This window comes from Nerophis lumbriciformis, linkage group LG13 (assembly GCF_033978685.3).
Source record: "Nerophis lumbriciformis linkage group LG13, RoL_Nlum_v2.1, whole genome shotgun sequence".
NCBI classification, from domain to species: Eukaryota; Metazoa; Chordata; class Actinopteri; order Syngnathiformes; family Syngnathidae; genus Nerophis; species Nerophis lumbriciformis.
Genome location: NC_084560.2, coordinates 43,438,305 through 43,464,950, shown reverse-complemented (window position 1 = coordinate 43,464,950; position 26,646 = coordinate 43,438,305). Strand labels below are relative to the sequence as shown.

Here is a 26,646-nt window from a genome sequence, read left to right as displayed (position 1 = left end):
TATATATATATATATATATATATATATATATATATATATATACGTAAATATATATAAATATATATATATATATATATATATATATATATATATATATATATATATATATATATATATATATATATATATATATATATATATATATATATATATTGGGGGGTTGGGGGCGTGGTTAAGAGGGGAGGAGTATATTTACAGCTAGGATTCACCAAGTCAAGTATATATATATATATATATATATATATATATATATATATATATATATATATATATAAGAAATACTAAGTTAAGTATTTCATATATGTATATATATATATAAATAAAACACATACTTGAATTTCAGTGTTCATTTATTTACACATATACACACACATAACACTCATCTACTCATTGTTGAGTTAAGGGTTGAATTGTCCATCCTTGTTCTGTTTGTCACTATTTTTCTAACCATGCTGTTTTTCTAGCCACCTCTGATGATGCATTGCTGTGTGGCACGCAAAAAGTGCTTTCATCAAATACACTAGATGGCAGTATTGTCCTGTTTAAGAGTGTCACAACATTGCTGTTTACGGCAGACGAACTGCTTTACAGTAGACAAAAAAGTGACTGCTGTTGTTGTGTGTTGTTACCGCGCTGGGAGGACGTTAATGAAACTGCCTAACAATAAACCCACATAAGAAACCAAAAACTCGCCCTCCATCATTCTACAGTTATAACGTCATTGGGCAGGTGCGCTGTTTATATTATGTGCCTGAATTTCGGGAGATTTTCGGGAGAAAATTTGTCCCGGGGGGTTTTCGGTAGAGGCGCTGAATTTCGGGAGTCTCCCGGAAAATCCGGGAGGGTTGGCAAGTGGTAAACGGTGGCATTGTTGTGTGTGGTTAGGTGGGATTTACCCTGGATAACCTTATCCGGCTTAGTGTAAACGGGGCCTCAATGCATTGTTGCAGTTTGATGACGGGTCTGTTGGTCATTCTCCGGGTGGAGGTGTCACTGATGTCATATTAATACATCTATTTTTCTAATATATTCGATCGACCGGTGGGGGTCCCAAAGATCCACTGGTAGGTTGTGATCGGCGGGTTGGTGACCCCTAGTTTACACTAATAGGCAGAGGTGGGTAGTAACGCGCTACATTTACTCCGTTACATCTACTTAAATAACTTTTGGGATAAATTGTACTTCTAAGAGTAGTTTTCACCAATCAAATACAGTCACTGGTGACGTTTGACTCCGTTTCACCAATCAAATACAGTCACTGGTGACGTTTGACTCCGTTTCACCAATCAAATACAGTCACTGGTGACGTTTGACTCTGTTTCACCAATCAAATACAGTCACTCGTGACGTTTGACTCCGTTTCACCAATCAAATGCAGTCACTGGTGACGTTTGACTCCGTTTCACCAATCAAATGCAGTCACTGGTGACGTTTGACTCCGTTTCACCAATCAAATACAGTCACTGGTGACGTTTGACTCTGTTTCACCAATCAAATGCAGTCACTGGTGACGTTTGACTCCGTTTCACCAATCAAATACAGTCACTGGTGACGTTTGACTCCGTTTCACCAATCAAATACAGTCACTGGTGACGTTTGACTCCGTTTCACCAATCAAATACAGTCACTGGTGACGTTTGACTCCGTTTCACCAATCAAATACAGTCACTGGCGACGTTTGACTCCGTTTGACTCCGTTTGACTCCGTTTGACTCCGTTTCACCAATCAAATGCAGTCACTGGTGACGTTTGACTACGTTTCACCAATCAAATACAGTCACTGGTGACGTTTGACTCCGTTTCACCAATCAAATGCAGTCACTGGTGACGTTTGACTCCGTTTCACCAATCAAATACAGTCACTGGTGACGTTTGACTCCGTTTCACCAATCAAATACAGTCACTGGTGACGTTTGACTCTGTTTCACCAATCAAATACAGTCACTGGTGACGTTTGACTCCGTTTCACCAATCAAATGCAGTCAATGGTGACGTTTGACTCCGTTTCACCAATCAAATACAGTCACTGGTGACGTTTGACTCTGTTTCACCAATCAAATGCAGTCGCTGGTGACGTTTGACTCCGTTTCACCAATCAAATACAGTCACTGGTGACGTTTGACTCCGTTTCACCAATCAAATGCAGTCACTGGTGACGTTTGACTACGTTTCACCAATCAAATACAGTCACTGGTGACGTTTGACTCTGTTTCACCAATCAAATGCAGTCACTGGTGACGTTTGACTCCGTTTCACCAATCAAATGCAGTCACTGGTGACGTTTGACTCCGTTTCACCAATCAAATACAGTCACTGGTGACGTTTGACTCCGTTTCACCAATCAAATACAGTCACCGGTGACGTTTGACTCCGTTTCACCAATCAAATACAGTCACTGGTGACGTTTGACTCCGTTTCACCAATCAAATGCAGTCAATGGTGACGTTTGACTCCGTTTCACCAATCAAATACAGTCACTGGTGACGTTTGACTCCGTTTCACCAATCAAATACAGTCACTGGTGACGTTTGACTCCGTTTCACCAATCAAATACAGTCACTGCTGACGTTTGACTCCGTTTCACCAATCAAATACAGTCACTGGTGACGTTTGACTCCGTTTCACCAATCAAATACAGTCACTGGTGACGTTTGACTCCGTTTCACCAATCAAATACAGTCACCGGTGACGTTTGACTCCGTTTCACCAATCAAATACAGTCACTGGTGACGTTTGACTCCGTTTCACCAATCAAATACAGTCACTGGTGACGTTTGACTCCGTTTCACCAATCAAATGCAGTCACTGGTGACGTTTGACTCCGTTTCACCAATCAAATGCAGTCACTGGTGACGTTTGACTCCGTTTCACCAATCAAATGCAGTCACTGGTGACGTTTGACTCCGTTTCACCAATCAAATGCAGTCACTGGTGACGTTTGACTCCGTTTCACCAATCAAATACAGTCACTGGTGACGTTTGACTCCGTTTCACCAATCAAATGCAGTCACTGGTGACGTTTGACTCCGTTTCACCAATCAAATACAGTCACTGGTGACGTTTGACTCCGTTTCACCAATCAAATGCAGTCACTGGTGACGTTTGACTCCGTTTCACCAATCAAATGCAGTCACTGGTGACGTTTGACTCCGTTTCACCAATCAAATACAGTCACTGGTGACGTTTGACTCCGTTTCACCAATCAAATGCAGTCACTGGTGACGTTTGACTCCGTTTCACCAATCAAATACAGTCACTGGTGACGTTTGACTCCGTTTCACCAATCAAATACAGTCACTGGTGATGTTTGACTCTTTTTCACCAATCAAATACAGTCACTGGTGACGTTTGACTCCGTTTCACCAATCAAATACAGTCACTGGTGACGTTTGACTCCGTTTCACCAATCAAATACAGTCACTGGTGACGTTTGACTCCGTTTCACCAATCAAATGCAGTCACTGGTGACGTTTGACTCCGTTTCACCAATCAAATACAGTCACTGGTGACGTTTGACTCCGTTTCACCAATCAAATGCAGTCACTGGTGACGTTTGACTCCGTTTCACCAATCAAATACAGTCACTGGTGACGTTTGACTCCGTTTCACCAATCAAATACAGTCACTGGTGACGTTTGACTCCGTTTCACCAATCAAATACAGTCACTGGTGACGTTTGACCCCGTTTCACCAATCAAATGCAGTCACTGGTGACGTTTGACTCCGTTTCACCGATCAAATACAGTCACTGGTGACGTTTGACTCCGTTTCACCAATCAAATGCAGTCACTGGTGACGTTTGACTCCGTTTCACCAATCAAATGCAGTCACTGGTGACGTTTGACTCCGTTTCACCAATCAAATGCTGTCACTGGTGACGTTTGACTACATTTCACCAATCAAATACAGTCACTGGTGACGTTTGACTCCGTTTCACCAATCAAATGCAGTCACTGGTGACGTTTGACTCCGTTTCACCAATCAAATACAGTCACTGGTGACGTTTGACTCGGTTTCACCAATCAAATGCAGTCACTGGTGACGTTTGACTCCGTTTCACCAATCAAATACAGTCACTGGTGACGTTTGACTCCGTTTCACCAATCAAATACAGTCACTGGTGACGTTTGACTACGTTTCACCAATCAAATACAGTCACTGGTGACGTTTGACTCCGTTTCACCAATCAAATACAGTCACTGGCGACGTTTGACTCCGTTTCACCAATCAAATACAGTCACTGGTGACCTTTGACTCCGTTTCACCAATCAAATGCAGTCACTGGTGACGTTTGTCTCCGTTTCACCAATCAAATACAGTCACTGGTGACGTTTGACTCCGTTTCACCAATCAAATGCAGTCACTGGTGACGTTTGACTCCGTTTCACCAATCAAATACAGTCACTGGTGACGTTTGACTCCGTTTCACCAATCAAATGCAGTCACTGGTGACGTTTGACTCCGTTTCACCAATCAAATACAGTCACCGGTGACGTTTGACTCCGTTTCACCAATCAAATACAGTCACCGGTGACGTTTGACTCCGTTTCACCAATCAAATACAGTCACTGGTGACGTTTGACTCCGTTTCACCAATCAAATGCAGTCACTGGTGACGTTTGACTCCGTTTCACCAATCAAATGCAGTCACTGGTGACGTTTGACTCCGTTTCACCAATCAAATACAGTCCCTGGTGACGTTTGACTCCGTTTCACCAATCAAATACAGTCACTGGTGACGTTTGACTCTGTTTCACCAATCAAATGCAGTCACTGGTGACGTTTGACTCCGTTTCACCAATCAAATGCAGTCACTGGTGACGTTTGACTCCGTTTCACCAATCAAATGCAGTCACTGGTGACGTTTGACTCCGTTTCACCAATCAAATACAGTCCCTGGTGATGTTTGACTCCGTTTCACCAATCAAATACAGTCACTGGTGACGTTTGACTCTGTTTCGCCAATCAAATACAGTCACTGGTGACGTTTGACTCCGTTTCACCAATCAAATACAGTCACTGGTGACGTTTGACTCCGTTTCACCAATCAAATGCAGTCACTGGTGACGTTTGACTCCGTTTCACCAATCAAATACAGTCACTGGTGACGTTTGACTCCGTTTCACCAATCAAATACAGTCACTGGTGACGTTTGACTCCGTTTCACCAATCAAATGCAGTCACTGGTGACGTTTAACTCCGTTTCACCAATCAAATGCAGTCACTGGTGACGTTTGACTCCGTTTCACCAATCAAATGCAGTCACTGGTGACGTTTGACTCAGTTTCACCAATCAAATGCAGTCACTGGTGACGTTTGACTCCGTTTCACCAATCAAATACAGTCACTGGTGACGTTTGACTCCGTTTCACCAATCAAATGCAGTCACTGGTGACGTTTGACTCCGTTTCACCAATCAAATGCAGTCACTGGTGACGTTTGACTCCGTTTCACCAATCAAATACAGTCACTGGTGACGTTTGACTCCGTTTCACCAATCAAATACAGTCACTGGTGACGTTTGACTCAGTTTCACCAATCAAATGCAGTCACTGGTGACGTTAGACTCCGTTTCACCAATCAAATGCAGTCACTGGTGACGTTTGACTCCGTTTCACCAATCAAATGCAGTCACTGGTGACGTTTGACTCCGTTTCACCAATCAAATGCAGTTACTGGTGACGTTTGACTACGTTTCACCAATCAAATGCAGTCACTGGTGACGTTTGACTCCGTTTCACCAATCAAATGCAGTTACTGGTGACGTTTGACTACGTTTCACCAATCAAATACAGTCACTGGTGACGTTTGACTCTGTTTCACCAATCAAATACAGTCACTGGTGACGTTTGACTCCGTTTCACCAATCAAATACAGTCACTGGTGACGTTTGACTCCGTTTCACCAATCAAATACAGTCACTGGTGACGTTTGACTCTGTTTCACCAATCAAATACAGTCACTGGTGACGTTTGACTCCGTTTCACCAATCAAATACAGTCACTGGTGACGTTTGACTCCGTTTCACCAATCAAATACAGTCACTGGTGACGTTTGACTCTGTTTCACCAATCAAATACAGTCACTGGTGACGTTTGACTCCGTTTCACCAATCAAATACAGTCACTGGTGACGTTTGACTCCGTTTCACCAATCAAATGCAGTCACTGGTGACGTTTGACTCCGTTTCACCAATCAAATACAGTCACTGGTGACGTTTGACTTCGTTTCACTAATCAAATACAGTCACTGGTGACGTTTGACTCCGTTTCACCAATCAAATACAGTCACTGGTGACGTTTGACTCCGTTTCACCAATCAAATGCAGTCACTGGTGACGTTTGACTCCGTTTCACCAATCAAATACAGTCACTGGTGACGTTTGACTCCGTTTCACCAATCAAATGCAGTCACTGGTGACGTTTGACTCCGTTTCACCAATCAAATGCAGTCACTGGTGACGTTTGACTCCGTTTCACCAATCAAATACAGTCACTGGTGACGTTTGACTCAGTTTCACCAATCAAATGCAGTCACTGGTGACGTTAGACTCCGTTTCACTAATCAAATGCAGTCACTGGTGACGTTTGACTCCGTTTCACCAATCAAATGCAGTCACTGGTGACGTTTGACTCCGTTTCACCAATCAAATGCAGTCACTGGTGACGTTTGACTACGTTTCACCAATCAAATGCAGTCACTGGTGACGTTTGACTCCGTTTCACCAATCAAATACAGTCACTGGTGACGTTTGACTCCGTTTCACCAATCAAATACAGTCACTGGTGACGTTTGACTCCGTTTCACCAATCAAATACAGTCACTGGTGACGTTTGACTCCGTTTCACCAATCAAATGCAGTCACTGGTGACGTTTGACTCCGTTTCACCAATCAAATACAGTCACTGGTGACGTTTGACTCCGTTTCATCAATCAAATACAGTCACTGGTGACGTTTGACTCCGTTTCACCAATCAAATGCAGTCATTGGTGACGTTTGACTCCGTTTCACCAATCAAATACAGTCACTGGTGACGTTTGACTCCGTTTCACCAATCAAATGCAGTCACTGGTGACGTTTGACTCTGTTTCACCAATCAAATGCAGTCACTGGTGACGTTTGACTCCGTTTCACCAATCAAATACAGTCACTGGTGACGTTTGACTCCGTTTCACCAATCAAATGCAGTCACTGGTGACGTTTGACTACGTTTCACCAATCAAATGCAGTCACTGGTGACGTTTGACTCCGTTTCACCAATCAAATACAGTCACTGGTGACGTTTGACTCCGTTTCACCAATCAAATACAGTCACTGGTGACGTTTGACTCCGTTTCACCAATCAAATACAGTCACTGGTGACGTTTGACTCCGTTTCACCAATCAAATGCAGTCACTGGTGACGTTTGACTCCGTTTCACCAATCAAATACAGTCACTGGTGACGTTTGACTCCGTTTCATCAATCAAATACAGTCACTGGTGACGTTTGACTCCGTTTCACCAATCAAATGCAGTCATTGGTGACGTTTGACTCCGTTTCACCAATCAAATACAGTCACTGGTGACGTTTGACTCCGTTTCACCAATCAAATGCAGTCACTGGTGACGTTTGACTCTGTTTCACCAATCAAATGCAGTCACTGGTGACGTTTGACTCCGTTTCACCAATCAAATACAGTCACTGGTGACGTTTGACTCCGTTTCACCAATCAAATACAGTCACTGGTGACGTTTGACTCCGTTTCACCAATCAAATACAGTCACTGGTGACGTTTGACTCCGTTTCACCAATCAAATACAGTCACTGGTGACGTTTGACTCCGTTTCACCAATCAAATGCAGTCACTGGTGACGTTTGACTCTGTTTCACCAATCAAATGCAGTCACTGGTGACGTTTGACTCTGTTCCACCAATCAAATGCAGTCACTGGCGACGTTTGACTCGGTTTCACCAATCAAATGCAGTCACTGGTGACGTTTGACTCTGTTTCACCAATCAAATGCAGTCACTGGTGACGTTTGACTCCGTTTCACCAATCAAATGCAGTCACTGGTGACGTTTGACTCCGTTTCACCAATCAAATGCAGTCACTGGTGACGTTTGACTCCGTTTCACCAATCAAATGCAGTCACTGGTGACGTTTGACTCCGTTTCACCAATCAAATGCAGTCACTGGTGACGTTTGACTCCGTTTCACCAATCAAATACAGTCACTGGTGACGTTTGACTCCGTTTCACCAATCAAATGCAGTCACTGGTGACGTTTGACTCCGTTTCACCAATCAAATGCAGTCACTGGTGACGTTTGACTCCGTTTCACCAATCAAATGCAGTCACTGGTGACGTTTGACTCCGTTTCACCAATCAAATACAGTCACTGGTGACGTTTGACTCCGTTTCACCAATCAAATACAGTCACTGGTGACGTTTGACTCCGTTTCACCAATCAAATACAGTCACTGGTGACGTTTGACTCCGTTTCACCAATCAAATACAGTCACTGGTGACGTTTGACTCCGTTTCACCAATCAAATGCAGTCACTGGTGACGTTTGACTCCGTTTCACCAATCAAATACAGTCGCTGGTGACGTTTGACTCCGTTTCACCAATCAAATACAGTCACTGGTGACGTTTGACTCCGTTTCACCAATCAAATGCAGTCACTGGTGACGTTTGACTCCGTTTCACCAATCAAATACAGTCACTGGTGACGTTTGACTCCGTTTCACCAATCAAATACAGTCACTGGTGACGTTTGACTCCGTTTCACCAATCAAATACAGTCACTGGTGACGTTTGACTCCGTTTCACCAATCAAATACAGTCACTGGTGACGTTTGACTCAGTTTCACCAATCAAATACAGTCACTGGTGACGTTTGACTCCGTTTCACCAATCAAATGCAGTCACTGGTGACGTTTGACTCCGTTTCACCAATCAAATACAGTCACTGGTGACGTTGGACTCCGTTTCACCAATCAAATGCAGTCACTGGTGACGTTTGACTCCGTTTCACCAATCAAATACAGTCACTGGTGACGTTTGACTCCGTTTCACCAATCAAATGTAGTCACTGGTGACATTTGACTCTGTTTCACCAATCAAATACAGTCCCTGGTGACGTTTGACTCCGTTTCACCAATCAAATACAGTCACTGGTGACGTTTGACTCCGTTTCACCAATCAAATGCAGTCACCGGTGACGTTTGACTCCGTTTCACCAATCAAATGCAGTCACTGGTGACGTTTGACTCCGTTTCACCAATCAAATACAGTCACTGGTGACGTTGGACTCCGTTTCACCAATCAAATGCAGTCACTGGTGACGTTTGACTCCGTTTCACCAATCAAATACAGTCCCTGGTGACGTTTGACTCCGTTTCACCAATCAAATACAGTCACTGGTGACGTTTGACTCCGTTTCACCAATCAAATGCAGTCACTGGTGACGTTTGACTCCGTTTCACCAATCAAATACAGTCCCTGGTGACGTTTGACTCCGTTTCACCAATCAAATACAGTCACTGGTGACGTTTGACTCCGTTTCACCAATCAAATGCAGTCACTGGTGACGTTTGACTCCGTTTCACCAATCAAATACAGTCACTGGTGACGTTTGACTCCGTTTCACCAATCAAATGCAGTCACTGGTGACGTTTGACTCCGTTTCACCAATCAAATGCAGTCACTGGTGATGTTTGACTCTGTTTCACCAATCAAATACAGTCACTGGTGACGTTTGACTCCGTTTCACCAATCAAATACAGTCACTGGTGACGTTTGACTCCGTTTCACCAATCAAATACAGTCACTGGTGACGTTTGACTCCGTTTCACCAATCAAATACAGTCACTGGTGACGTTTGACTCCGTTTCACCAATCAAATACAGTCACTGGTGACGTTTGACTCCGTTTCACCAATCAAATACAGTCACTGGTGACGTTTGACTCCGTTTCACCAATCAAATGCAGTCACTGGTGACTTTTGACTCTGTTTCACCAATCAAATGCAGTCACTGGTGACGTTTGACTCCGTTTCACCAATCAAATGCAGTCACTGGTGACGTTTGACTCCGTTTCACCAATCAAATACAGTCATTGGTGACGTTTGACTCCGTTTCATCAATCAAATACAGTCACTGGTGACGTTTGACTCCGTTTCACCAATCAAATGCAGTCATTGGTGACGTTTGACTCCGTTTCACCAATCAAATACAGTCACTGGTGACGTTTGACTCTGTTTCACCAATCAAATGCAGTCACTGGTGACTTTTGACTCTGTTTCACCAATCAAATGCAGACACTGGTGACGTTTGACTCCGTTTCACCAATCAAATACAGTCACTGGTGACGTTTGACTCCGTTTCACCAATCAAATACAGTCACTGGTGACGTTTGACTCCGTTTCACCAATCAAACGCAGTCACTGGTGACGTTTGACTCCGTTTCACCAATCAAATACAGTCACTGGTGACGTTTGACTCCGTTTCACCAATCAAATGCAGTCACTGGTGACGTTTGACTCCGTTTCACCAATCAAATGCAGTCACTGGTGACGTTTGACTACGTTTCACCAATCAAATGCAGTCACTGGTGACGTTTGACTCCGTTTCACCAATCAAATACAGTCACTGGTGACGTTTGACTCCGTTTCACCAATCAAATACAGTCACTGGTGACGTTTGACTCCGTTTCACCAATCAAATGCAGTCACTGGTGACGTTTGACTCCGTTTCACCAATCAAATACAGTCACTGGTGACGTTTGACTCCGTTTCACCAATCAAATACAGTCACTGGTGACGTTTGACTCCGTTTCACCAATCAAATACAGTCACTGGTGATGTTTGACTCCGTTTCACCAATCAAATACAGTCACTGGTGACGTTTGACTCCGTTTCACCAATCAAATACAGTCACTGGTGACGTTTGACTCCGTTTCACCAATCAAACAGAGCCAGGCGGTCACATGACATAAAGTTTCAGCGGCAAAACAACAACAAGCTTAAGCTTACATGAACTTAACGTCAAATTTGAGGAAGCACATGGCGGTAAGTAACGTTAGTAGATATTTTGGCTGTCACTGTAGGCTGATGTTAGCTTCCCTGCTATGAATCACTGTCAAATGTACATCGTGTGGGGACATTTATTAACGCACTGCAGCCTCATAGACACACACACACACACACACATAAATGCATGCATAAAAACACCAATCAGAAGTGCACAGTGTGTTCACAGGTGCAGCCCATATTTGTCAGTTTATGGTTTGCGTAAAGGCTAACTTGTTATTTTCCTTTGTAATCTCTGCCTACTGAGCCTATGGTGCTGTTAAGTTATTGTGGCTCAATTTGACTTAATATTTTTTATGTTAATGTATTATTACTTAATATATATTATTGTTTTAGTTGCTTAAGATATATTCCTGGCACTGAATTTGCTCATCCATCCATCTTCTTCCGCTTATCCGAGGTCGGGTCGCGGGGGCAGCAGCTTAAGCAGGGAAGCCCAGACTTCCCTCTCCCCAGCCACTTCGTCCAGCTCCTCCCGGGGGATCCCGAGGCGTTCCCAGGCCAGCCGGGAGAGATAGTCTTCCCAGCGTGTCCTGGGTCTTCCCCGTGGCCTCCTACCGGTCGGACGTGCCCAAAACACCTTCCTAGGGAGGCGTTCGGGTGGCATCCTGACCAGATGCCCGAACCACCTCATCTGGCTCCTCTCGATGTGAAGGAGCAGCGGCTTTACTTTGAGCTCCCCCCGGATGACAGAGCTAAGGGAGAGCCCCGCCACTCGGCGGAGGAAACTCATTTCGGCCGCTTGTACCCGTGATCTTGTCCTTTCGGTCATGACCCAAAGCTCATGACCATAGGTGAGGATGGGAACGTAGATCGACCGGTAAATCGAGAGCTTTGCCTTCCGGCTCAGCTCCTTCTTCACCACAACGGATCGATACAGCGTCCGCATTACTGAAGACGCCGCACCGATCCGCCTGTAGATCTCACGATCCACTCTTCCCCCACTCGTGAACAAGACTCCGAGGTACTTGAACTCCTCCACTTGGGGAAAGATCTCCTCCCCAACCCGGAGATGGCACTCCACCCTTTTCCGGGAGAGAACCATGGACTCGGACTTGGAGGTGCTGATTCTCATCCCAGTCGCTTCACACTCGGCTGCGAACCGATCCAGTGAGAGCCGAAGATCTTGGCCGGAGGAAGCCATCAGGACCACATCATCTGCAAATAGCAGAGACCTAATCCTGCAGCCACCAAACCAGATACCCTCAACGCCCTGACTGCGCCTAGAAATTCTGTCCATAAAGGTTATGAACAGAATGGGTGACAAAGGGCAGCCTTGGCGGAGTCCAACCCTCACTGGAAACGTGTCCGACTTACTGCCGGCAATGCGGACCAAGCTCTGACACTGATTATACAGGGAGCGAACTGCCACAATAAGACAGTCCATTACCCCATACTCTCTGAGCACTCCCCACAGGACTTCCCGGGGTTCACGGTCGAATGCCTTCTCCAAGTCCACAAAGCACATGTAGACTGGTTGGGCAAACTCCCATGCACCCTCAAGGACCCTGCCGAGAGTATAGAGCTGGTCCACAGTTCCACGACCAGGACGAAAACCACACTGTTCCTCCTGAATCCGAGGTTCGACTATCTGGCGTAGCCTCCTCTCCAGTACACCTGAATAGACCTTACGGGAAGGCTGAGGAGTGTGATCCCACGATAGTTGGAACACACCCTCCGGTTCCCCTTCTTAAAGAGAGGAACCACCACCCCGGTCTGCCAATCCAGAGGTACCGCCCCCGATGTCTGCTCATTGCTATTTTTATGTTTTTGTGCATTATTTGTTGCCGTCATCATTAAACAAACAGGTTACTCATCAGTTACTCAGTACTTGAGTTGTTCTTTCACAACATACTTTTTACTTTTACTTAAGTAAATAATTGGGTGAGTACTCCTTACTTTTACTTGAGTAATAAATCTCTAAAGTAAAAGTGTTATTTTCCTTTGTAATCTCTGCCTACTGAGCCTATGGTGCTGTTAAGTTATTGTGGCTCAATTTGCCTTCATTCTTTTTATGTTAATGTATTATTATTTAATATATATTATTGTTTTAGTTGCTAAAGAGATATTCCTGGCTCTGAATTTGCTCATTGCTATTTTTATGTTTTTGTGCAGTATTTGTTGCCGTCATCATTAAACGAACAGGTTACTCATCAGTTACTCAGTACTTGAGTAGTTTTTTAAGTAATAAATCTATATATGAATTAATAAAAAAAATTTAAAAAAATGTTAAATTTAAAATTGTTTTAAATTGTTTTAAATTGTTTTAAATTGTTTTAAAAAATTAAAAAATTAAAAAAAAATGTTTTTTTTAAATAAAAAAAAAATTAAAAATTAAAAAAAATTTTTTTTTTAAATTACAAATAAATAAATAAATAAATAATAAAAAAATAACAATAATAAAAATTTAAAAAATTTTAAATTAAAAATAAAATTAAAAAATAAAATTAATTTTTTTTTTTAAATTAAAAAAAGTTAAAAATTAAAAAAAAAAATTAAATTTTTTTTTTTAATTTTTTTTTTTTAAAATTAAAAAAAGTTAAAAATTAAAAAAAAAAATTAATTTTTTTTTTTAAAATAAAAAAAAATAAAAACAATTAAAAACAATTAAAAACAATTAAAAACAATTAAAACATTTTTTAAAAAGTTTTAAAAAAATGTACAAATTAAAAAAAAAAAAAATCTCTAAAGTAACAGTACTCTTACTTGAGTACAATTTCTGGCTACTCTACCCACCTCTGTTGATAGGTTCTGTTTATGCAACGTTCAAAGGTGCAAACAAGACAAGGACAGTATTGTGAGATCACGTATGAGCGTGTCATGGTGGATGACAGACCGCCGCAGTTGACAAGGGCACGTACGCAACGGTAACGGCACATTTGCCATCAACACCACGCAAAACCATCTGTTAGGCACTGACACCGCAAAACACACACACACTTTACACTGGCGGTGTCTTATGAGAAGGTGCTATACTTGTGTGAGGTTGTGAATTTACATTTTTTACGACGCTCTCCATATGCTGATGGGAGCGACAGTAGGTGTCGACACCAACACCTCGCTGAGGTGATTCTCCGACACAAGCATTGTTTGGGCTTGTTCACTCACCACGAACGGAAAACAGCCCTAGGAGCTTCCTATTGGTGGGATGTGTCTGGGCAAGCAGGAAGTTGTAGTGTTGGAAGTAATTATCGAGGTCTCTGCGTTTTGTACGGAACGGAGTCAAAATGTGCGCTTTCTTTCACACAATGTCAGCGTGGTGTAGAAAATACTTGTCGGACAACGACGGTCAGTCAAGACGATCGGTCACTTCATTTCTGTTTGTTTCCTTGTTTTTGTATTTACTTCCTATCAGTGCTCTTATTTTGGTTTCCACTTCCTGCTTGTTCCGCTGAGCACTGTTTTTCTTCTGTAAGGCTCAGAATGGTTTCTTAACAAAACCTTTCCACATATGAAGTGCTTTTTTTGATTGATTGATTGAGACTTTTATTAGTAGATTGCACAGTACAGTACATATTCCGTACAATTGACCACTAAATGGTAACACCCCCAAACTCGTTCGGTACACCTCCGAACCGAACAGGAACCCCCGTACCGAAACGGTTCAATACAAATACACAGAGGTGGGTAGTAACGCGCTACATTTACTCTGTTACATCTACTTAAATAACTTTTGGGATAAATTGTACTTCTAAGAGTAGTTTTAATGCAACATACTTTTACTTTTACTTGAGTATATTTATAGAGAAGAAACGCTACTTTTACTCCGCTTCATTTATCTACATTCAGCTCGCTACTCGCTACAGATTTTTATCCATCTGTTAATGCATGCTTTGTTTGTTTTGGTTTGTTAGACAGACCTTCAAAGTAGGATCTATTGCATACCTGCATTTCACCAATCAAATACAGTCACTGGTGACGTTTGACTCCGTTTCACCAATCAATTACAGTCACTGGTGACGTTTGACTCCGTTTCACCAATCAAACGGAGCCAGGCGGTCACATGGTTATCAAGCTTAAGCTTACATGAACTCAACGTCAAATTTGAGGAAGCACATCGGGGTAAGTAACGTTAGTAGATATTTTGGCTGTCACCGTAGGCCAGGGGTCGGCAACCCAAAATGTTGAAGGAGCCATATTGGACCAAAAATACAAAAACAAATCTGTCTGGAGCCGCAAAAAATTAAAAGCCATATTACATACAGATAGTGTGTCATGAGATATACATTGAATTAAGAGGACTTAAAGGAAACTAAATTACCTCAAATATAGCTACAAATGAGGCATAATTATGCAATATGTATAGAGATGTCCTTAAATGCTTTAAAATGTAATATCGAAAATTATTGGAATCGTTTTTTTTATTATCGGTATCGGGTTTTTTTGTGGTTTTTTTTTATTAAATCAACATAAAAAACACAAGATACACTTACAATTAGTGCCCCAACCCAAAAAAACTCTATCCCCCATTCATTCACACAAAAGGGATTTTTCTTTCTGTTATTAATATTGTGGTTCCTACATTATATATCAATATATATCAATACAGTCTGCAAGGGATACAGTCCGTAAGCACACATGATTGTGGTCCACTCATAGTACTAACCTTTAACACTTCATTTTACTCATTTTCATTAATTACTAGTTTCTATGTAACTGTTTTTATATTGTTTTACTTTCTTTTTTATTCAAGAAAATATTTTAAATTTATTTATTTTATTTTTATTTTTATTTTATTTTTTAAAGGACCTTATCTTCACCATACCTGGTTGTCCAAATTAGGCATAATAATGTGTTAATTCCACGACTGTATATATCGGTATCGGTTGATATCGGTATCGGTAATTAAAGAGTTGGACAATATCGGAATATCGGATATCGGCAAAAAGCCATTATCGGACATCCCTTAATATGTACATATTGCTCGCCTAAATAGCATGTTAGCATCGATTAGCTTGCAGTCATGCAGTGACCAAATATGTCTGATTAGCACTCCACACAAGTCAATAACATCAACAAAACTCACCTTACAAATAATATAATTTGTATCGTATATTGTCTTGGCTTGCATGCATGAGTAAATAAACGTGGGTTCTAAATGAGGGAGGACAGTTTCCCAAACTCCTGGGAGAACCCCAGAGGGAACGTGCGACTGGAAGATGAATTATCCCAGGTAGAAACGCGGCAGTCTGGCGAAGCGAGCGCTCCCTTTTGTTCCTTTGTGCTCCGCTTTGATAGCATCTCCACGCGGCGCCTTGAGGGCCCCGCCACACAAAGGAATATGAGACGTGGACTCGCCATTATTCAGGTGCGTCATCCCCTCCCGCTCCAATGTGTGAGTCAGTCCTCGATCTTGGGGGAAAGTGAGGCTGGTTAAAACGTTTCTCACCAACAGGTTTTAGCGGCATGGAAATAAAGATTTTTGTAGAAAAATGTAAGTGCAGGAGCATCTAACAGGACTAATGGAGCAGGTGGACAAAGCCGTAATGGCGGGAGAGCTTCCTTACGGAGGAGGATGAAGGAGCGAGCGTCTCACAAGGCTGCCATTACCGGACTAAAAAGGCCTTGTGGAGTGGGCGGATGATCACAACCTCCATTAGCACGCCAGCAGATGAAGAAGAAGCAGCGGGAGGAGGAGCACGCCGCTCCCAACTCAACGAGAGACACTTGAAACGGCGCCCATCTCATCCACGGGCGATGGCGGACGCATCAACGCCATGAAAAGAGGCGACATGCTTTTATATACGTGGAATAATGCAATTATCCTCTTGCAAATATGATGATTAGTATTATTATTTGAGAGAGTTGAATAGAATCAATACAGAATTGACACTCTGCAAGTGTTTTTAGAGCTCTGTTAAAAAAAGATGCTGCATTCAAGGCTGCTGGGAAATAGGAAATATTCCATTCAGAGCTTGCAAGGTCGCGTTGAAAGTGTGGGTAAAAAAATGGCTGACGACCTGCTTTTATGTACAGATTGTAGTGTTGTCCTGATACCAATACTTTGGTACCGGTACCAAACTTATTTCGATGCTTTTTGATACTTTTGTAAATAAAGTCTGCATTATTGGCTTTATTTTAACAAAAATCCTAGGTACTTTTCAGAGGCGGTATAGTACCGAATATGATTCCTTAGTATCACGGTACTATACTAATACCGATATACCGTACAACCCTAACAGATTGTTTAATTTTATTTGTGGTACAGTCACATGGCCTCATCACACTTTGAAGATTGCAGGTTCCCTGCATAGCAGATTTGTTTTATTTGTTGTTCAGTTGTTGTTGTTTTTTAGCAATGAACCACCTTTTGTAATGCATAAAAATGGCAAAATTGACCTCAAATATCAATACTACAGCAGCATTGGCAACTAGATGAGAGCCCAACCGTTTAGAACACAGGTGTCAAACTCAAGACCCGGGAGGCCAAATCTGGCCCGCCACATTTTTTTATGTAGCCTGAAAAAACCTGGAACTAATATGTGTTAATAAAATGCTTAATGTTCTCTTACTAATTATATTTGTTCTTTCCCTTTTGACAATAAAAATTATGTACTGCATGCAATTGCATATCTTTTAAAATTCAATATTATCAAAATAAAAATATTATATTATCATAAATTCCAAAAATGCTTTTTGTTAAAATGAAGATAAATACTGTACTTAAATATCTGCTTGACGTATGATTTTCAAAACAAATGATCAATCAAATTGTAGACTGTAAAATTGACAGTAGATTTTACGGTTAAATTCCGCCGACTTGAGTTTTTTTTACCGTAAAATCAACTTTGGTACTGTTTTTTTTTCCATATACAGTAAGACACTAAGACATTAATGAACAAACAAACAAAAAACATTAAAACAACAAGATTTTACGGTTAAAAAAAACCTGTCAGCTCTGTTGCTTGAATTGTACTGCTAAAAACAGTGATATTGTTTCTCTATTCCATTGTCATGTCTGTGTAATCATGTTTTGTTTTAGTCATGTTTTGTTTAGTTATTGGACTCTTTAGTTTCTGGCTTTTCACTCCCTTGTCTTGTTTCCATGATTACCCATTAGTTTCACCTGTTCCACGTTTGGACTCATTGTGCACTCTTGTTTGTCACCATAGCAACCCACTAGTTTTCACCTGTCACGTCACGCACCTGTTTCACGTTTTGAGTCACGCACCTGTTTTCGTTAATCATGTCTGTAGTATTTAAGTTCATTGTTTTCAGTTTGTCTTTCTGGTGACATCTCCACAATTATGCTCTGCACATTTCTGACACTTGATTTCATGTCCATCGTTCATGCTGCTCCTTTTAGTCCATGCCAAGTAAGTTTTGTTTATTAATGCTATAGTCTTTTGGTTTCATAGTTTGTTTTCCGCCACTGTGCGCGCTTTTCGTTTGTACTTTATTTTGATATATTAAATAAATCATGTATTTACATTCCCGTCTCGCCCGAGCCAACTTTCCGTTGCATTCCAGAAAAGCAAACACCCAGGACCAAGTCTTGACATCCATTCTATTTATTCCATTTTTGTATATGCTGTAAAAAAAAAAAAATACTGCTTTTACTGTAAAATTGACTGAGCTGCCCATTTTTAAAGTAAAACTTAAATATATATTATATTTAATTTTTACTATTTAGAAAGTTTTCACGCTTTAGCTTGAGAAATATTGATTTTGAATGAATAATTCCTTCTTCAGTCAATTTATCACAGACAGGTCCGTAACCAATTAACAGCAATAAAAGTACTTTACATTTTACTTACTTGTTATTTCACTCCGTTCAAATGCCCCTTGGTATTTTTAAATCATAAAGTATAATAAATAAAATAAAATCAATAAAATCCCCTGAAGAGCAGAGAAACCTGCGAAACAGGTCAGGTGAAGTATATTAAATCCCCTGAAGAGCAGGGAAACCTGCGAAACAGGCTTGTAGGGATGAAATAGCATTTGTGTTTTTTCCTGACCTAACGTATATATAAATATGTTTATATAAATCACCAAAAATGATTCCCGGGCGTGGCCAACGCTGCTGCTCACTGCTCCCCTCACCTCCCAGGGGGTGATTCATTGTGATGGGTCAAATGCAGAGAATAATTTCGCCACACCTATTGTGTGTGTGATAATCATTGGTACTTTAACTTTAACTTAACTTAATATATATATATATATATATATATATATATATATATATATATATATATATATATATATATATATATACAGAGCCCGGACCCTGGCCAAATTTTTTTAACCCAATGTGGCCCCTGAGTAAAATGTGCTTATATTGTAATTAATTTCATTTTGGCCAAAAAATAAACGCTTCACAAATAATTGTCGGAGGCAGATATTTACATGTATCCGAATTTTAGTGTTACTTATTTTCTTTCATAGTCATATTTGAAAACAGCTCGTGTTTTCCATTTATTCTCTTTCTGTTTCTCTGCAAGTAAACTGTGTGTGTTAACCTTGAAATCTTTGGAATGTGTTTTGACTAGCATTTGTTTTGACTAGAGAGAGGAGAGAGGAGAGAGGGTTTTGGGGTCGGGAAGACAGACCATGTTGGCGGCGCGATAGAATGTTCTATGCTGGACTGGTCTCAAATGTATATCTGCAAAGCTTTGCCAATATATTACAAAATACCTATTCTGTCTCTGGTGGTTTTTCAACTCAGCTTTAAGTGTCGTAAAAAGCTTGGGAGCGACTTGTGACCTTGAATTCCCTGGGAGGAACAACTGGTCCAAAACGCAACATTAGCTCCAACTATTTTTTGTAAAATATAATGTAGTATGCTATAAATTATATGGTATTATGTTACAACGTATGTAGAATAAAATATGACTTTATAAGTATTGTACTGAATCGATTTCATGTCCGATTTATTGATATAAAAAATAAATAGGTACTGTATATAGATAAATAGATGAGTAAATAAATAAATAGTGGTTCACAGTTAAATTCAATTCAATTAATTTAGTTGGCTTTATACTGTAATTCATTTCATTTTGGCAAAAAGTAATAATAAATAAACACTTCACAAATACAACTATTTCTTGTAAAATATAAAGTAGTGTGCTGTAAACTAAATAGTATTATGCTATAAAGTACGTACAATCAAATATTACTTTATTTTATAAAGTAAGTATTGTATTGAATTGATTTCATGCCAGACTTATTGATTTATTTAAGAAATTAATTGCATGAATAAATAGTAGTTCACAGTTAAATCAATTCGGGCTTTATTCTGTAATTAATTTCAGTTTGGCAAAAATTAAATAAACGCTTGACAAACTAATTATAGCTATTTGTTGTAAAATCTAATATCAAATATGTCAACCTGAAGCACTTTTTAAGAACAACTGTTTGAAGGTATGAATCCAACCAATTGGTGCATAGAAAAGAGACAATATGTGTTGGACTCACGGATGTGTAGAGATGACCCTCCCCGTTCATGGCGATGTACAAGCCCGTCTTCACAGACTGAATGGCGACGACGCGGAGGCCCACGGGAATAAGGTTGAACAAAGCTGAAAGATAACAACGTTGTCGTCAAACACCCGGCGGCGGAAACACACGTGGCAGGAAAAAACAGTGAATCAAGCGCATGCAGCCCGTCAACCTTCCTGTAAAAGCGCTAATGAAAAGGTTGATGGCGGGTCTGGGCCCATCAGGGCCGCATGGTGGATTTTAATAGGCCTGTAGTTTGCTATAACAGACTGCATGCGCTGAATGGTAATGGACTCCACTTGCAGCAGGAACCTTCCTGGCCTGGGACGTTAAATGTCTTTTGAAAAGGCCACAGGAAATTGGTGTTGGCTTCGGTGTCCCAGGGAGACCGTGGGTCTGGTTGTTAGGTGGTTTATGGACCATAGAATATCGTAACACGGGATTTATTTTGACACTTGTTTGACAGTTGGGATTAAAATGTTACATGTTAAGAAAGTGCTTGTACAGTTCGTTAAAGGGGAACATTATCACAATTTCAGAATGGTTAAAACCATTAAAAATCAGTTCCCAGTCCGTCCATCCATCTTCTTCCGCTTAATCCGAGGTCGGGTCGCGGGGGCAGCAGCCTAAGCAGGGAAGCCCAGACTTCCCTCTCCCCAGCCACTTCGTCCAGCTCTTCCTGTGGGACCCCGAGGCGTTCCCAGGCCAGCCGGGAGACATAGTCTTCCCAACGTGTCCTGGGTCTTCCCCGCGGCCTCCTACCGGTCGGACGTGCCCTAAACACCTCCCTAGGGAGGCGTTCGGGTGGCATCCTGACCAGATGCCCGAACCACCTCATCTGGCTCCTCTCGATGTGGAGGAGCAGCGGCTTTACTTTGAGCTCCTCCCGGATGGCAGAGCTTCTCACCCTATCTCTAAGGGAGAGCCCCGCCACCCGGCGGAGGAAACTCATTTCGGCCGCTTGTACCCGTGATCTTGTCCTTTCGGTCATAACCCAAAGCTCATGACCATAGGTGAGGATGGGAACGTAGATCGACCGGTAAATCGAGAGCTTTGCCTTCCGGCTCAGCTCCTTCTTCACCACAACGGATCGATACAGCGTCCGCATTACTGAAGACGCCGCACCGATCCGCCTGTCGATCTCACGATCCACTCTTCCCTCACTCGTGAACAAGACTCCGAGGTACTTGAACTCCTCCACTTGGGGCAAGATCTCCTCCCCAACCCGGAGATGGCACTCCACCCTTTTCCGGGCGAGAACCATGGACTCGGACTTGGAGGTGCTGATTCTCATCCCAGTCGCTTCACACTCAGCTGCGAACCGATCCAGTGAGAGCTGAAGATCCTGGCCAGATGAAGCCATCAGGACCACATCATCTGCAAAAAGCAGAGACCTAATCCTGCAGCCACCAAACCAGATCCCCTCAACGCCTTGACTGCGTCTAGAAATTCTGCCAGTTCCCAGTGGCTTATTTTATTTTTCGAAGTTTTTTAAAAAATTTTACCCATCCATCCATCCATCTCCATCCATCTTCTTCCGCTTATCCGAGGTCGGGTCGCGGGGGCAGCAGCTTAAGCAGGGAAGCCCAGACTTCCCTCTCCCCAGCCACTTCGTCCAGCTTTTCCTGTGGGACCCCGAGGCGTTCCCAGGCCAGCCGGGAGACATAGTCTTCCCAACGTGTCCTGGGTCTTCCCCGCGGCCTCCTACCGGTGGGACGTGCCCTAAACACCTCCCTAGGGAGGCGTTCGGGTGGCATCCTGACCAGATGCCCGAACCACCTCATCTGGCTCCTCTCGATGTGGAGGAGCAGCGGCTTTACTTTGAGCTCCTCCCGGATGACAGAGCTTCTCACCCTATCTCTAAGGGAGAGCCCCGCCACCTGGCGGAGGAAACTCATTTCGGCCGCTTGTACCCGTGATCTTGTCCTTTCGGTCATAACCCAAAGCTCATGACCATAGGTGAGGATGGGAACGTAGATCGACCGGTAAATTGAGAGCTTTGCCTTCCGGCTCAGCTCCTTCTTCACCACAACGGATCGATACAGCGTCCGCATTACTGAAGACGCCGCACCGATCCGCCTGTCGATCTCACGATCCACTCTTCCCTCACTCGTGAACAAGACTCCGAGGTACTTGAACTCCTCCACTTGGGGCAAGATCTCCTCCCCAACCCGGAGATGGCACTCCACCCTTTTCCGGGCGAGAACCATGGACTCGGATTTGGAGGTGCTGATTCTCATCCCAGTCGCTTCACACTCAGCTGCGAACCGATCCAGTGAGAGCTGAAGATCCTGGCCAGATGAAACCATCAGGACCACATCATCTGCAAAAAGCAGAGAACTAATCCTGCAGCCACCAAACCAGATCCCCTCAAAGCCTTGACTGCGCCTACAAATTCTGCCAGTTCCCAGTGGCTTATTTTATTTTTTGAAGTTTTTTTCAAAATTTTACCCATCACGCAATATCCCTAAAAAAAGCTTCAAAGTGCCTGATTTTAACCATCGTTATATACACCCGTCCATTTTCCTGTGACGTCACATAGTGAAGCCAACACAAACAAACATGGCGGAAAGAACAGCAAGCTATAGCGACATTAGCTCGGATTCAGACTCGGATTTCAGCGGCTTAAGCGATTCAACAGATTACGCATGTATTGAAACGGATGGTTGTGTCATGTCTGTGTAATCATGTTTTGTTTTAAGTCATGTTTTGTTTAGTTTCTGGCTTTTCACTCCCTTGTCTTGTTTGCATGATTACCCATTAGTTTCACCTGTTCCACGTTTGGACTCATTGTGCACTCTTGTTTGTCACCATAGCAACCACTAGTTTTCACCTGTCACGTCACGCACCTGTTTCACATTTTGAGTCACGCACCTGCTTTCACTAATCATGTCCATAGTATTTAAGTTCATTAATTTTCTGTTGTTCGTCCTGACGACATCCCCGCATTCTTACCCCTGTCACACTCTATGTACCTCTGCGCACTTCATGCCATGTCAAGTAAGTTTTGTTTCGATTCATGCCACAGTTAGTGTTTTGTTTAATTGTTCATAGTTTTTTGCCCCCGTTGCAAGTCTTTTGTTTTCATTAGTCAAGTTTGTACATCCATGGTTCTCGCCCGGAAAAGGGTGGAGTGCCATCTCCGGGTTGGGGAGGAGATCTTGCCCCAAGTGGAGGAGTTCAAGTACCTCGGAGTCTTGTTCACGAGTGAGGGAAGAGTGGATCGTGAGATCGACAGGCGGATCGGTGCGGCGTCTTCAGTAATGCGGACGCTGTATCGATCCGTTGTGGTGAAGAAGGAGCTGAGCCGGAAGGCAAAGCTCTCAATTTACCGGTCGATCTACGTTCCCATCCTCACCTATGGTCATGAGCTTTGGGTTATGACCGAAAGGACAGGATCACGGGTACAAGCGGCCAAAATGAGTTTCCTCCGCCGGGTGGCGGGGCTCTCATCCGGGGGGAGCTCAAAGTAAAGCCGCTGCTCCTCCACATCGAGAGGAGCCAGATGAGGTGGTTCGGGCATCTGGTCAGGATGCCACCCGAACGCCTCCCTAGGGAGGTGTTTAGGGCACGTCCGACCGGTAGGAGGCCGCGGGGAAGACCCAGGACACGTTGGGAAGACTATGTCTCCCGGCTGGCCTGGGAACGCCTCGGGGTTCCACAGGAAGAGCTGGACGAAGTGGCTGGGGAGAGGGAAGTCTGGGCTTCCCTGCTTAGGTTGCTGCCCCCGCGACCCGACCTTGGATAAGCGGAAGAAGATGGATGGATGGATGGATGGAAGTTTGTACATCCGCCTTGAGCGCGCCTTTTGTTCGTTTGAGTGTTATTATTAAATATGTATTTACCTTCACGCCATGACCAGTCCAATTCACTTGCACCTCGGGAGAACAAACCAAGCCATAGTACTAGTCTTGACAGGTTGTAGTGTGGAGGCAGGTAGCGAAAACGAAATTGAAGAAGAAACTGAAGCTATTGAGCCATATCGGTTTGAACCGTATGCAAGCGAAACCGACGAAAACGACACGACAGCCAGCGACACGGGAGAAAGCGAGGACGAATTCGGCGATCGCCTTCTAACCAACGATTGGTATGTGTTTGTTTGGCATTAAAGGAAACTAACAACTATGAACTAGGTTTACAGCATATGAAATGCATTTGGCAACAACATGCACTTTGAGAGTGCAGACAGCCCAATTTTCATCAATTAATATATTCTGTAGACATACCCTCATCCGCGCTCTTTTCCTGAAAGCTGATCTGTCCAGTTTTGGAGTTGATGTCAGCAGGCCAGGGAAGCTAGGGTCAATAGGGGGTTTAGCTCGCTCGTCTGCGGGAACAAACTGCCGCCATTGCTTGCCGTGCTACCAAGGGTCCTTTGTCCCTGAATTGCTCACACACTCCGGCAGATTCAATGGGGGTCTGGCGGCAGATTTCTTTGACTTTATGGTTGGAAATGCATCTGCTTTGAGTGTCGCAGGATATCCACACATTCTTGCCCTCTCTGTCGTAGCACAGCTTTCGTCGGTAAAGTGTGCCGAACAAACGTCCAATTTCTTGCCACTTTGGCATCTTTGGGCCACTGGTGCAACTTGAATCCGTCCCTGTTCGTGTTGTTACTGTCATGACTTGATCTTGGGTGTTTGCTTTTCCGGGATGCAACGGAAAGTTGGCACGGGCGAGACGGGAATGAAGGTACATGATTTATTTTAATATATCAAAAAAAGTACAAACGAAAAGCGCGCACAGTGGCGGAGAATAAACTATGAAACCAAAAGACTATAGCAAAAAAGTACAAACGAAAAACACGCACAATGGCGGAGAACAAACTATGAAACCAAAAAGACTATAAACATGGAACAAAAACTTACTTGGCTTGGACAAAAATAGTTGCATGAAGAATGGACATGGAAAGAATGGACAGAGCATAAATGTGGTGAGGTCGTCAGCAAGACAAACTGAAAAACACTGAACTTAAATACTACAGACATGATTAACGAAAACAGGTGCGTGACTCAAGACGTGAAACAGGTGCGTGACGTGACAGGTGAAAACTAATGGTTGCTATGGTGACAAACAAGAGTGCACAATGAGTCCAAACGTGGAACAGGTGAAACTAATGGGTAATCATGCAAACAAGACAAGGGAGTGAAAAGCCAGAAACTAAACAAAACATGACTTAAAACAAAACATGATTACACAGACATGACAGTTACACCCTCCGACAACACACCGACGAGGCACGACGTCTCCGAGGTACGGAAAACAGTCGAAAAAAACGGAAAATAACAGAGCTGATTTGACTCGGTGTTTGAGAAAATGGCGGATTGCTTCCCGTTGTGACGTCATCGCTCCGAGAGCGAATATTAGAAAGGCGTTTAATTCGCCAAAATTCACCCATTTAGAGTTCGGAAATCGGTTAAAAAAAATATACGGTCTTTTTTCTGCAACATCAAGGTATATATTGACGCTTACATAGGTCTGCTGATAATGTTCCCCTTTAAAAAAGACTCGTGATGACCACATTTTAACACCGGAACAGGTTATTCCCTTTATTTTCTTAATTAAATTCCGCATTTAGTTAAAATTTAAGTCCTGGCATTCCGTGCATTGAATGGTGGGGCCCCTCAGTACATCACTAACTTGCTATGCCCCTACTCTTCAGGGCGCAGCCTCCGGTCTTCAAGCCAGTGTCTTCTAAAGTTTTTCACACAGGTGTGCCGTGAGATACAGTCTGGTGTGCCGTGGGAGATTATGTCATTTCACCTATTTGGGTTCAAAATATTTCACGCAAACCAGTAATTATAGTCTGCAAATAAAGTGCCGTTGTTGAGTGTCGGTGCTGTCTCGAGCTGGGCAGAGTAACCGTGTAATACTCTTCCATATCAGTAGGTGGCAGCAGGTAGCTAATTGCTTTGTAAACGGTGTGTAACGACGTGGTCGCATAGTGATGCGGGTGTGGTTCTCCCAAGGATGCAGACGGCTTCGGACACAGCTTGCAGGTAGGAAAATGATTTATTAAACAAATAAATCATACGGTGAATAACAAAAAACATACACGTAGTACAAAAGGCAAAACAAAAGGGCTAGCGTGGGAGCTAGTAAACCAAAATAGCTAGCGTGAGAACTAGTAGC

General features: G+C 42.8%; 1 protein-coding gene across 2 annotated transcripts in view; it reads right to left on the bottom strand.

The window, feature by feature from the left end:
• The window catches only part of fgf14 (fibroblast growth factor 14), a 366,219-nt gene that overhangs the window by 59,871 nt on the left and 279,702 nt on the right, over nucleotides 1-26,646 (bottom strand). For both annotated transcript variants that reach the window (XM_061970760.2, XM_061970761.2), the window contains exon 3: nucleotides 20,491-20,594. In XM_061970760.2, the coding sequence (XP_061826744.2) occupies nucleotides 20,491-20,594 (104 nt within the window). The remainder of the gene's footprint in view (nucleotides 1-20,490; nucleotides 20,595-26,646) is intronic.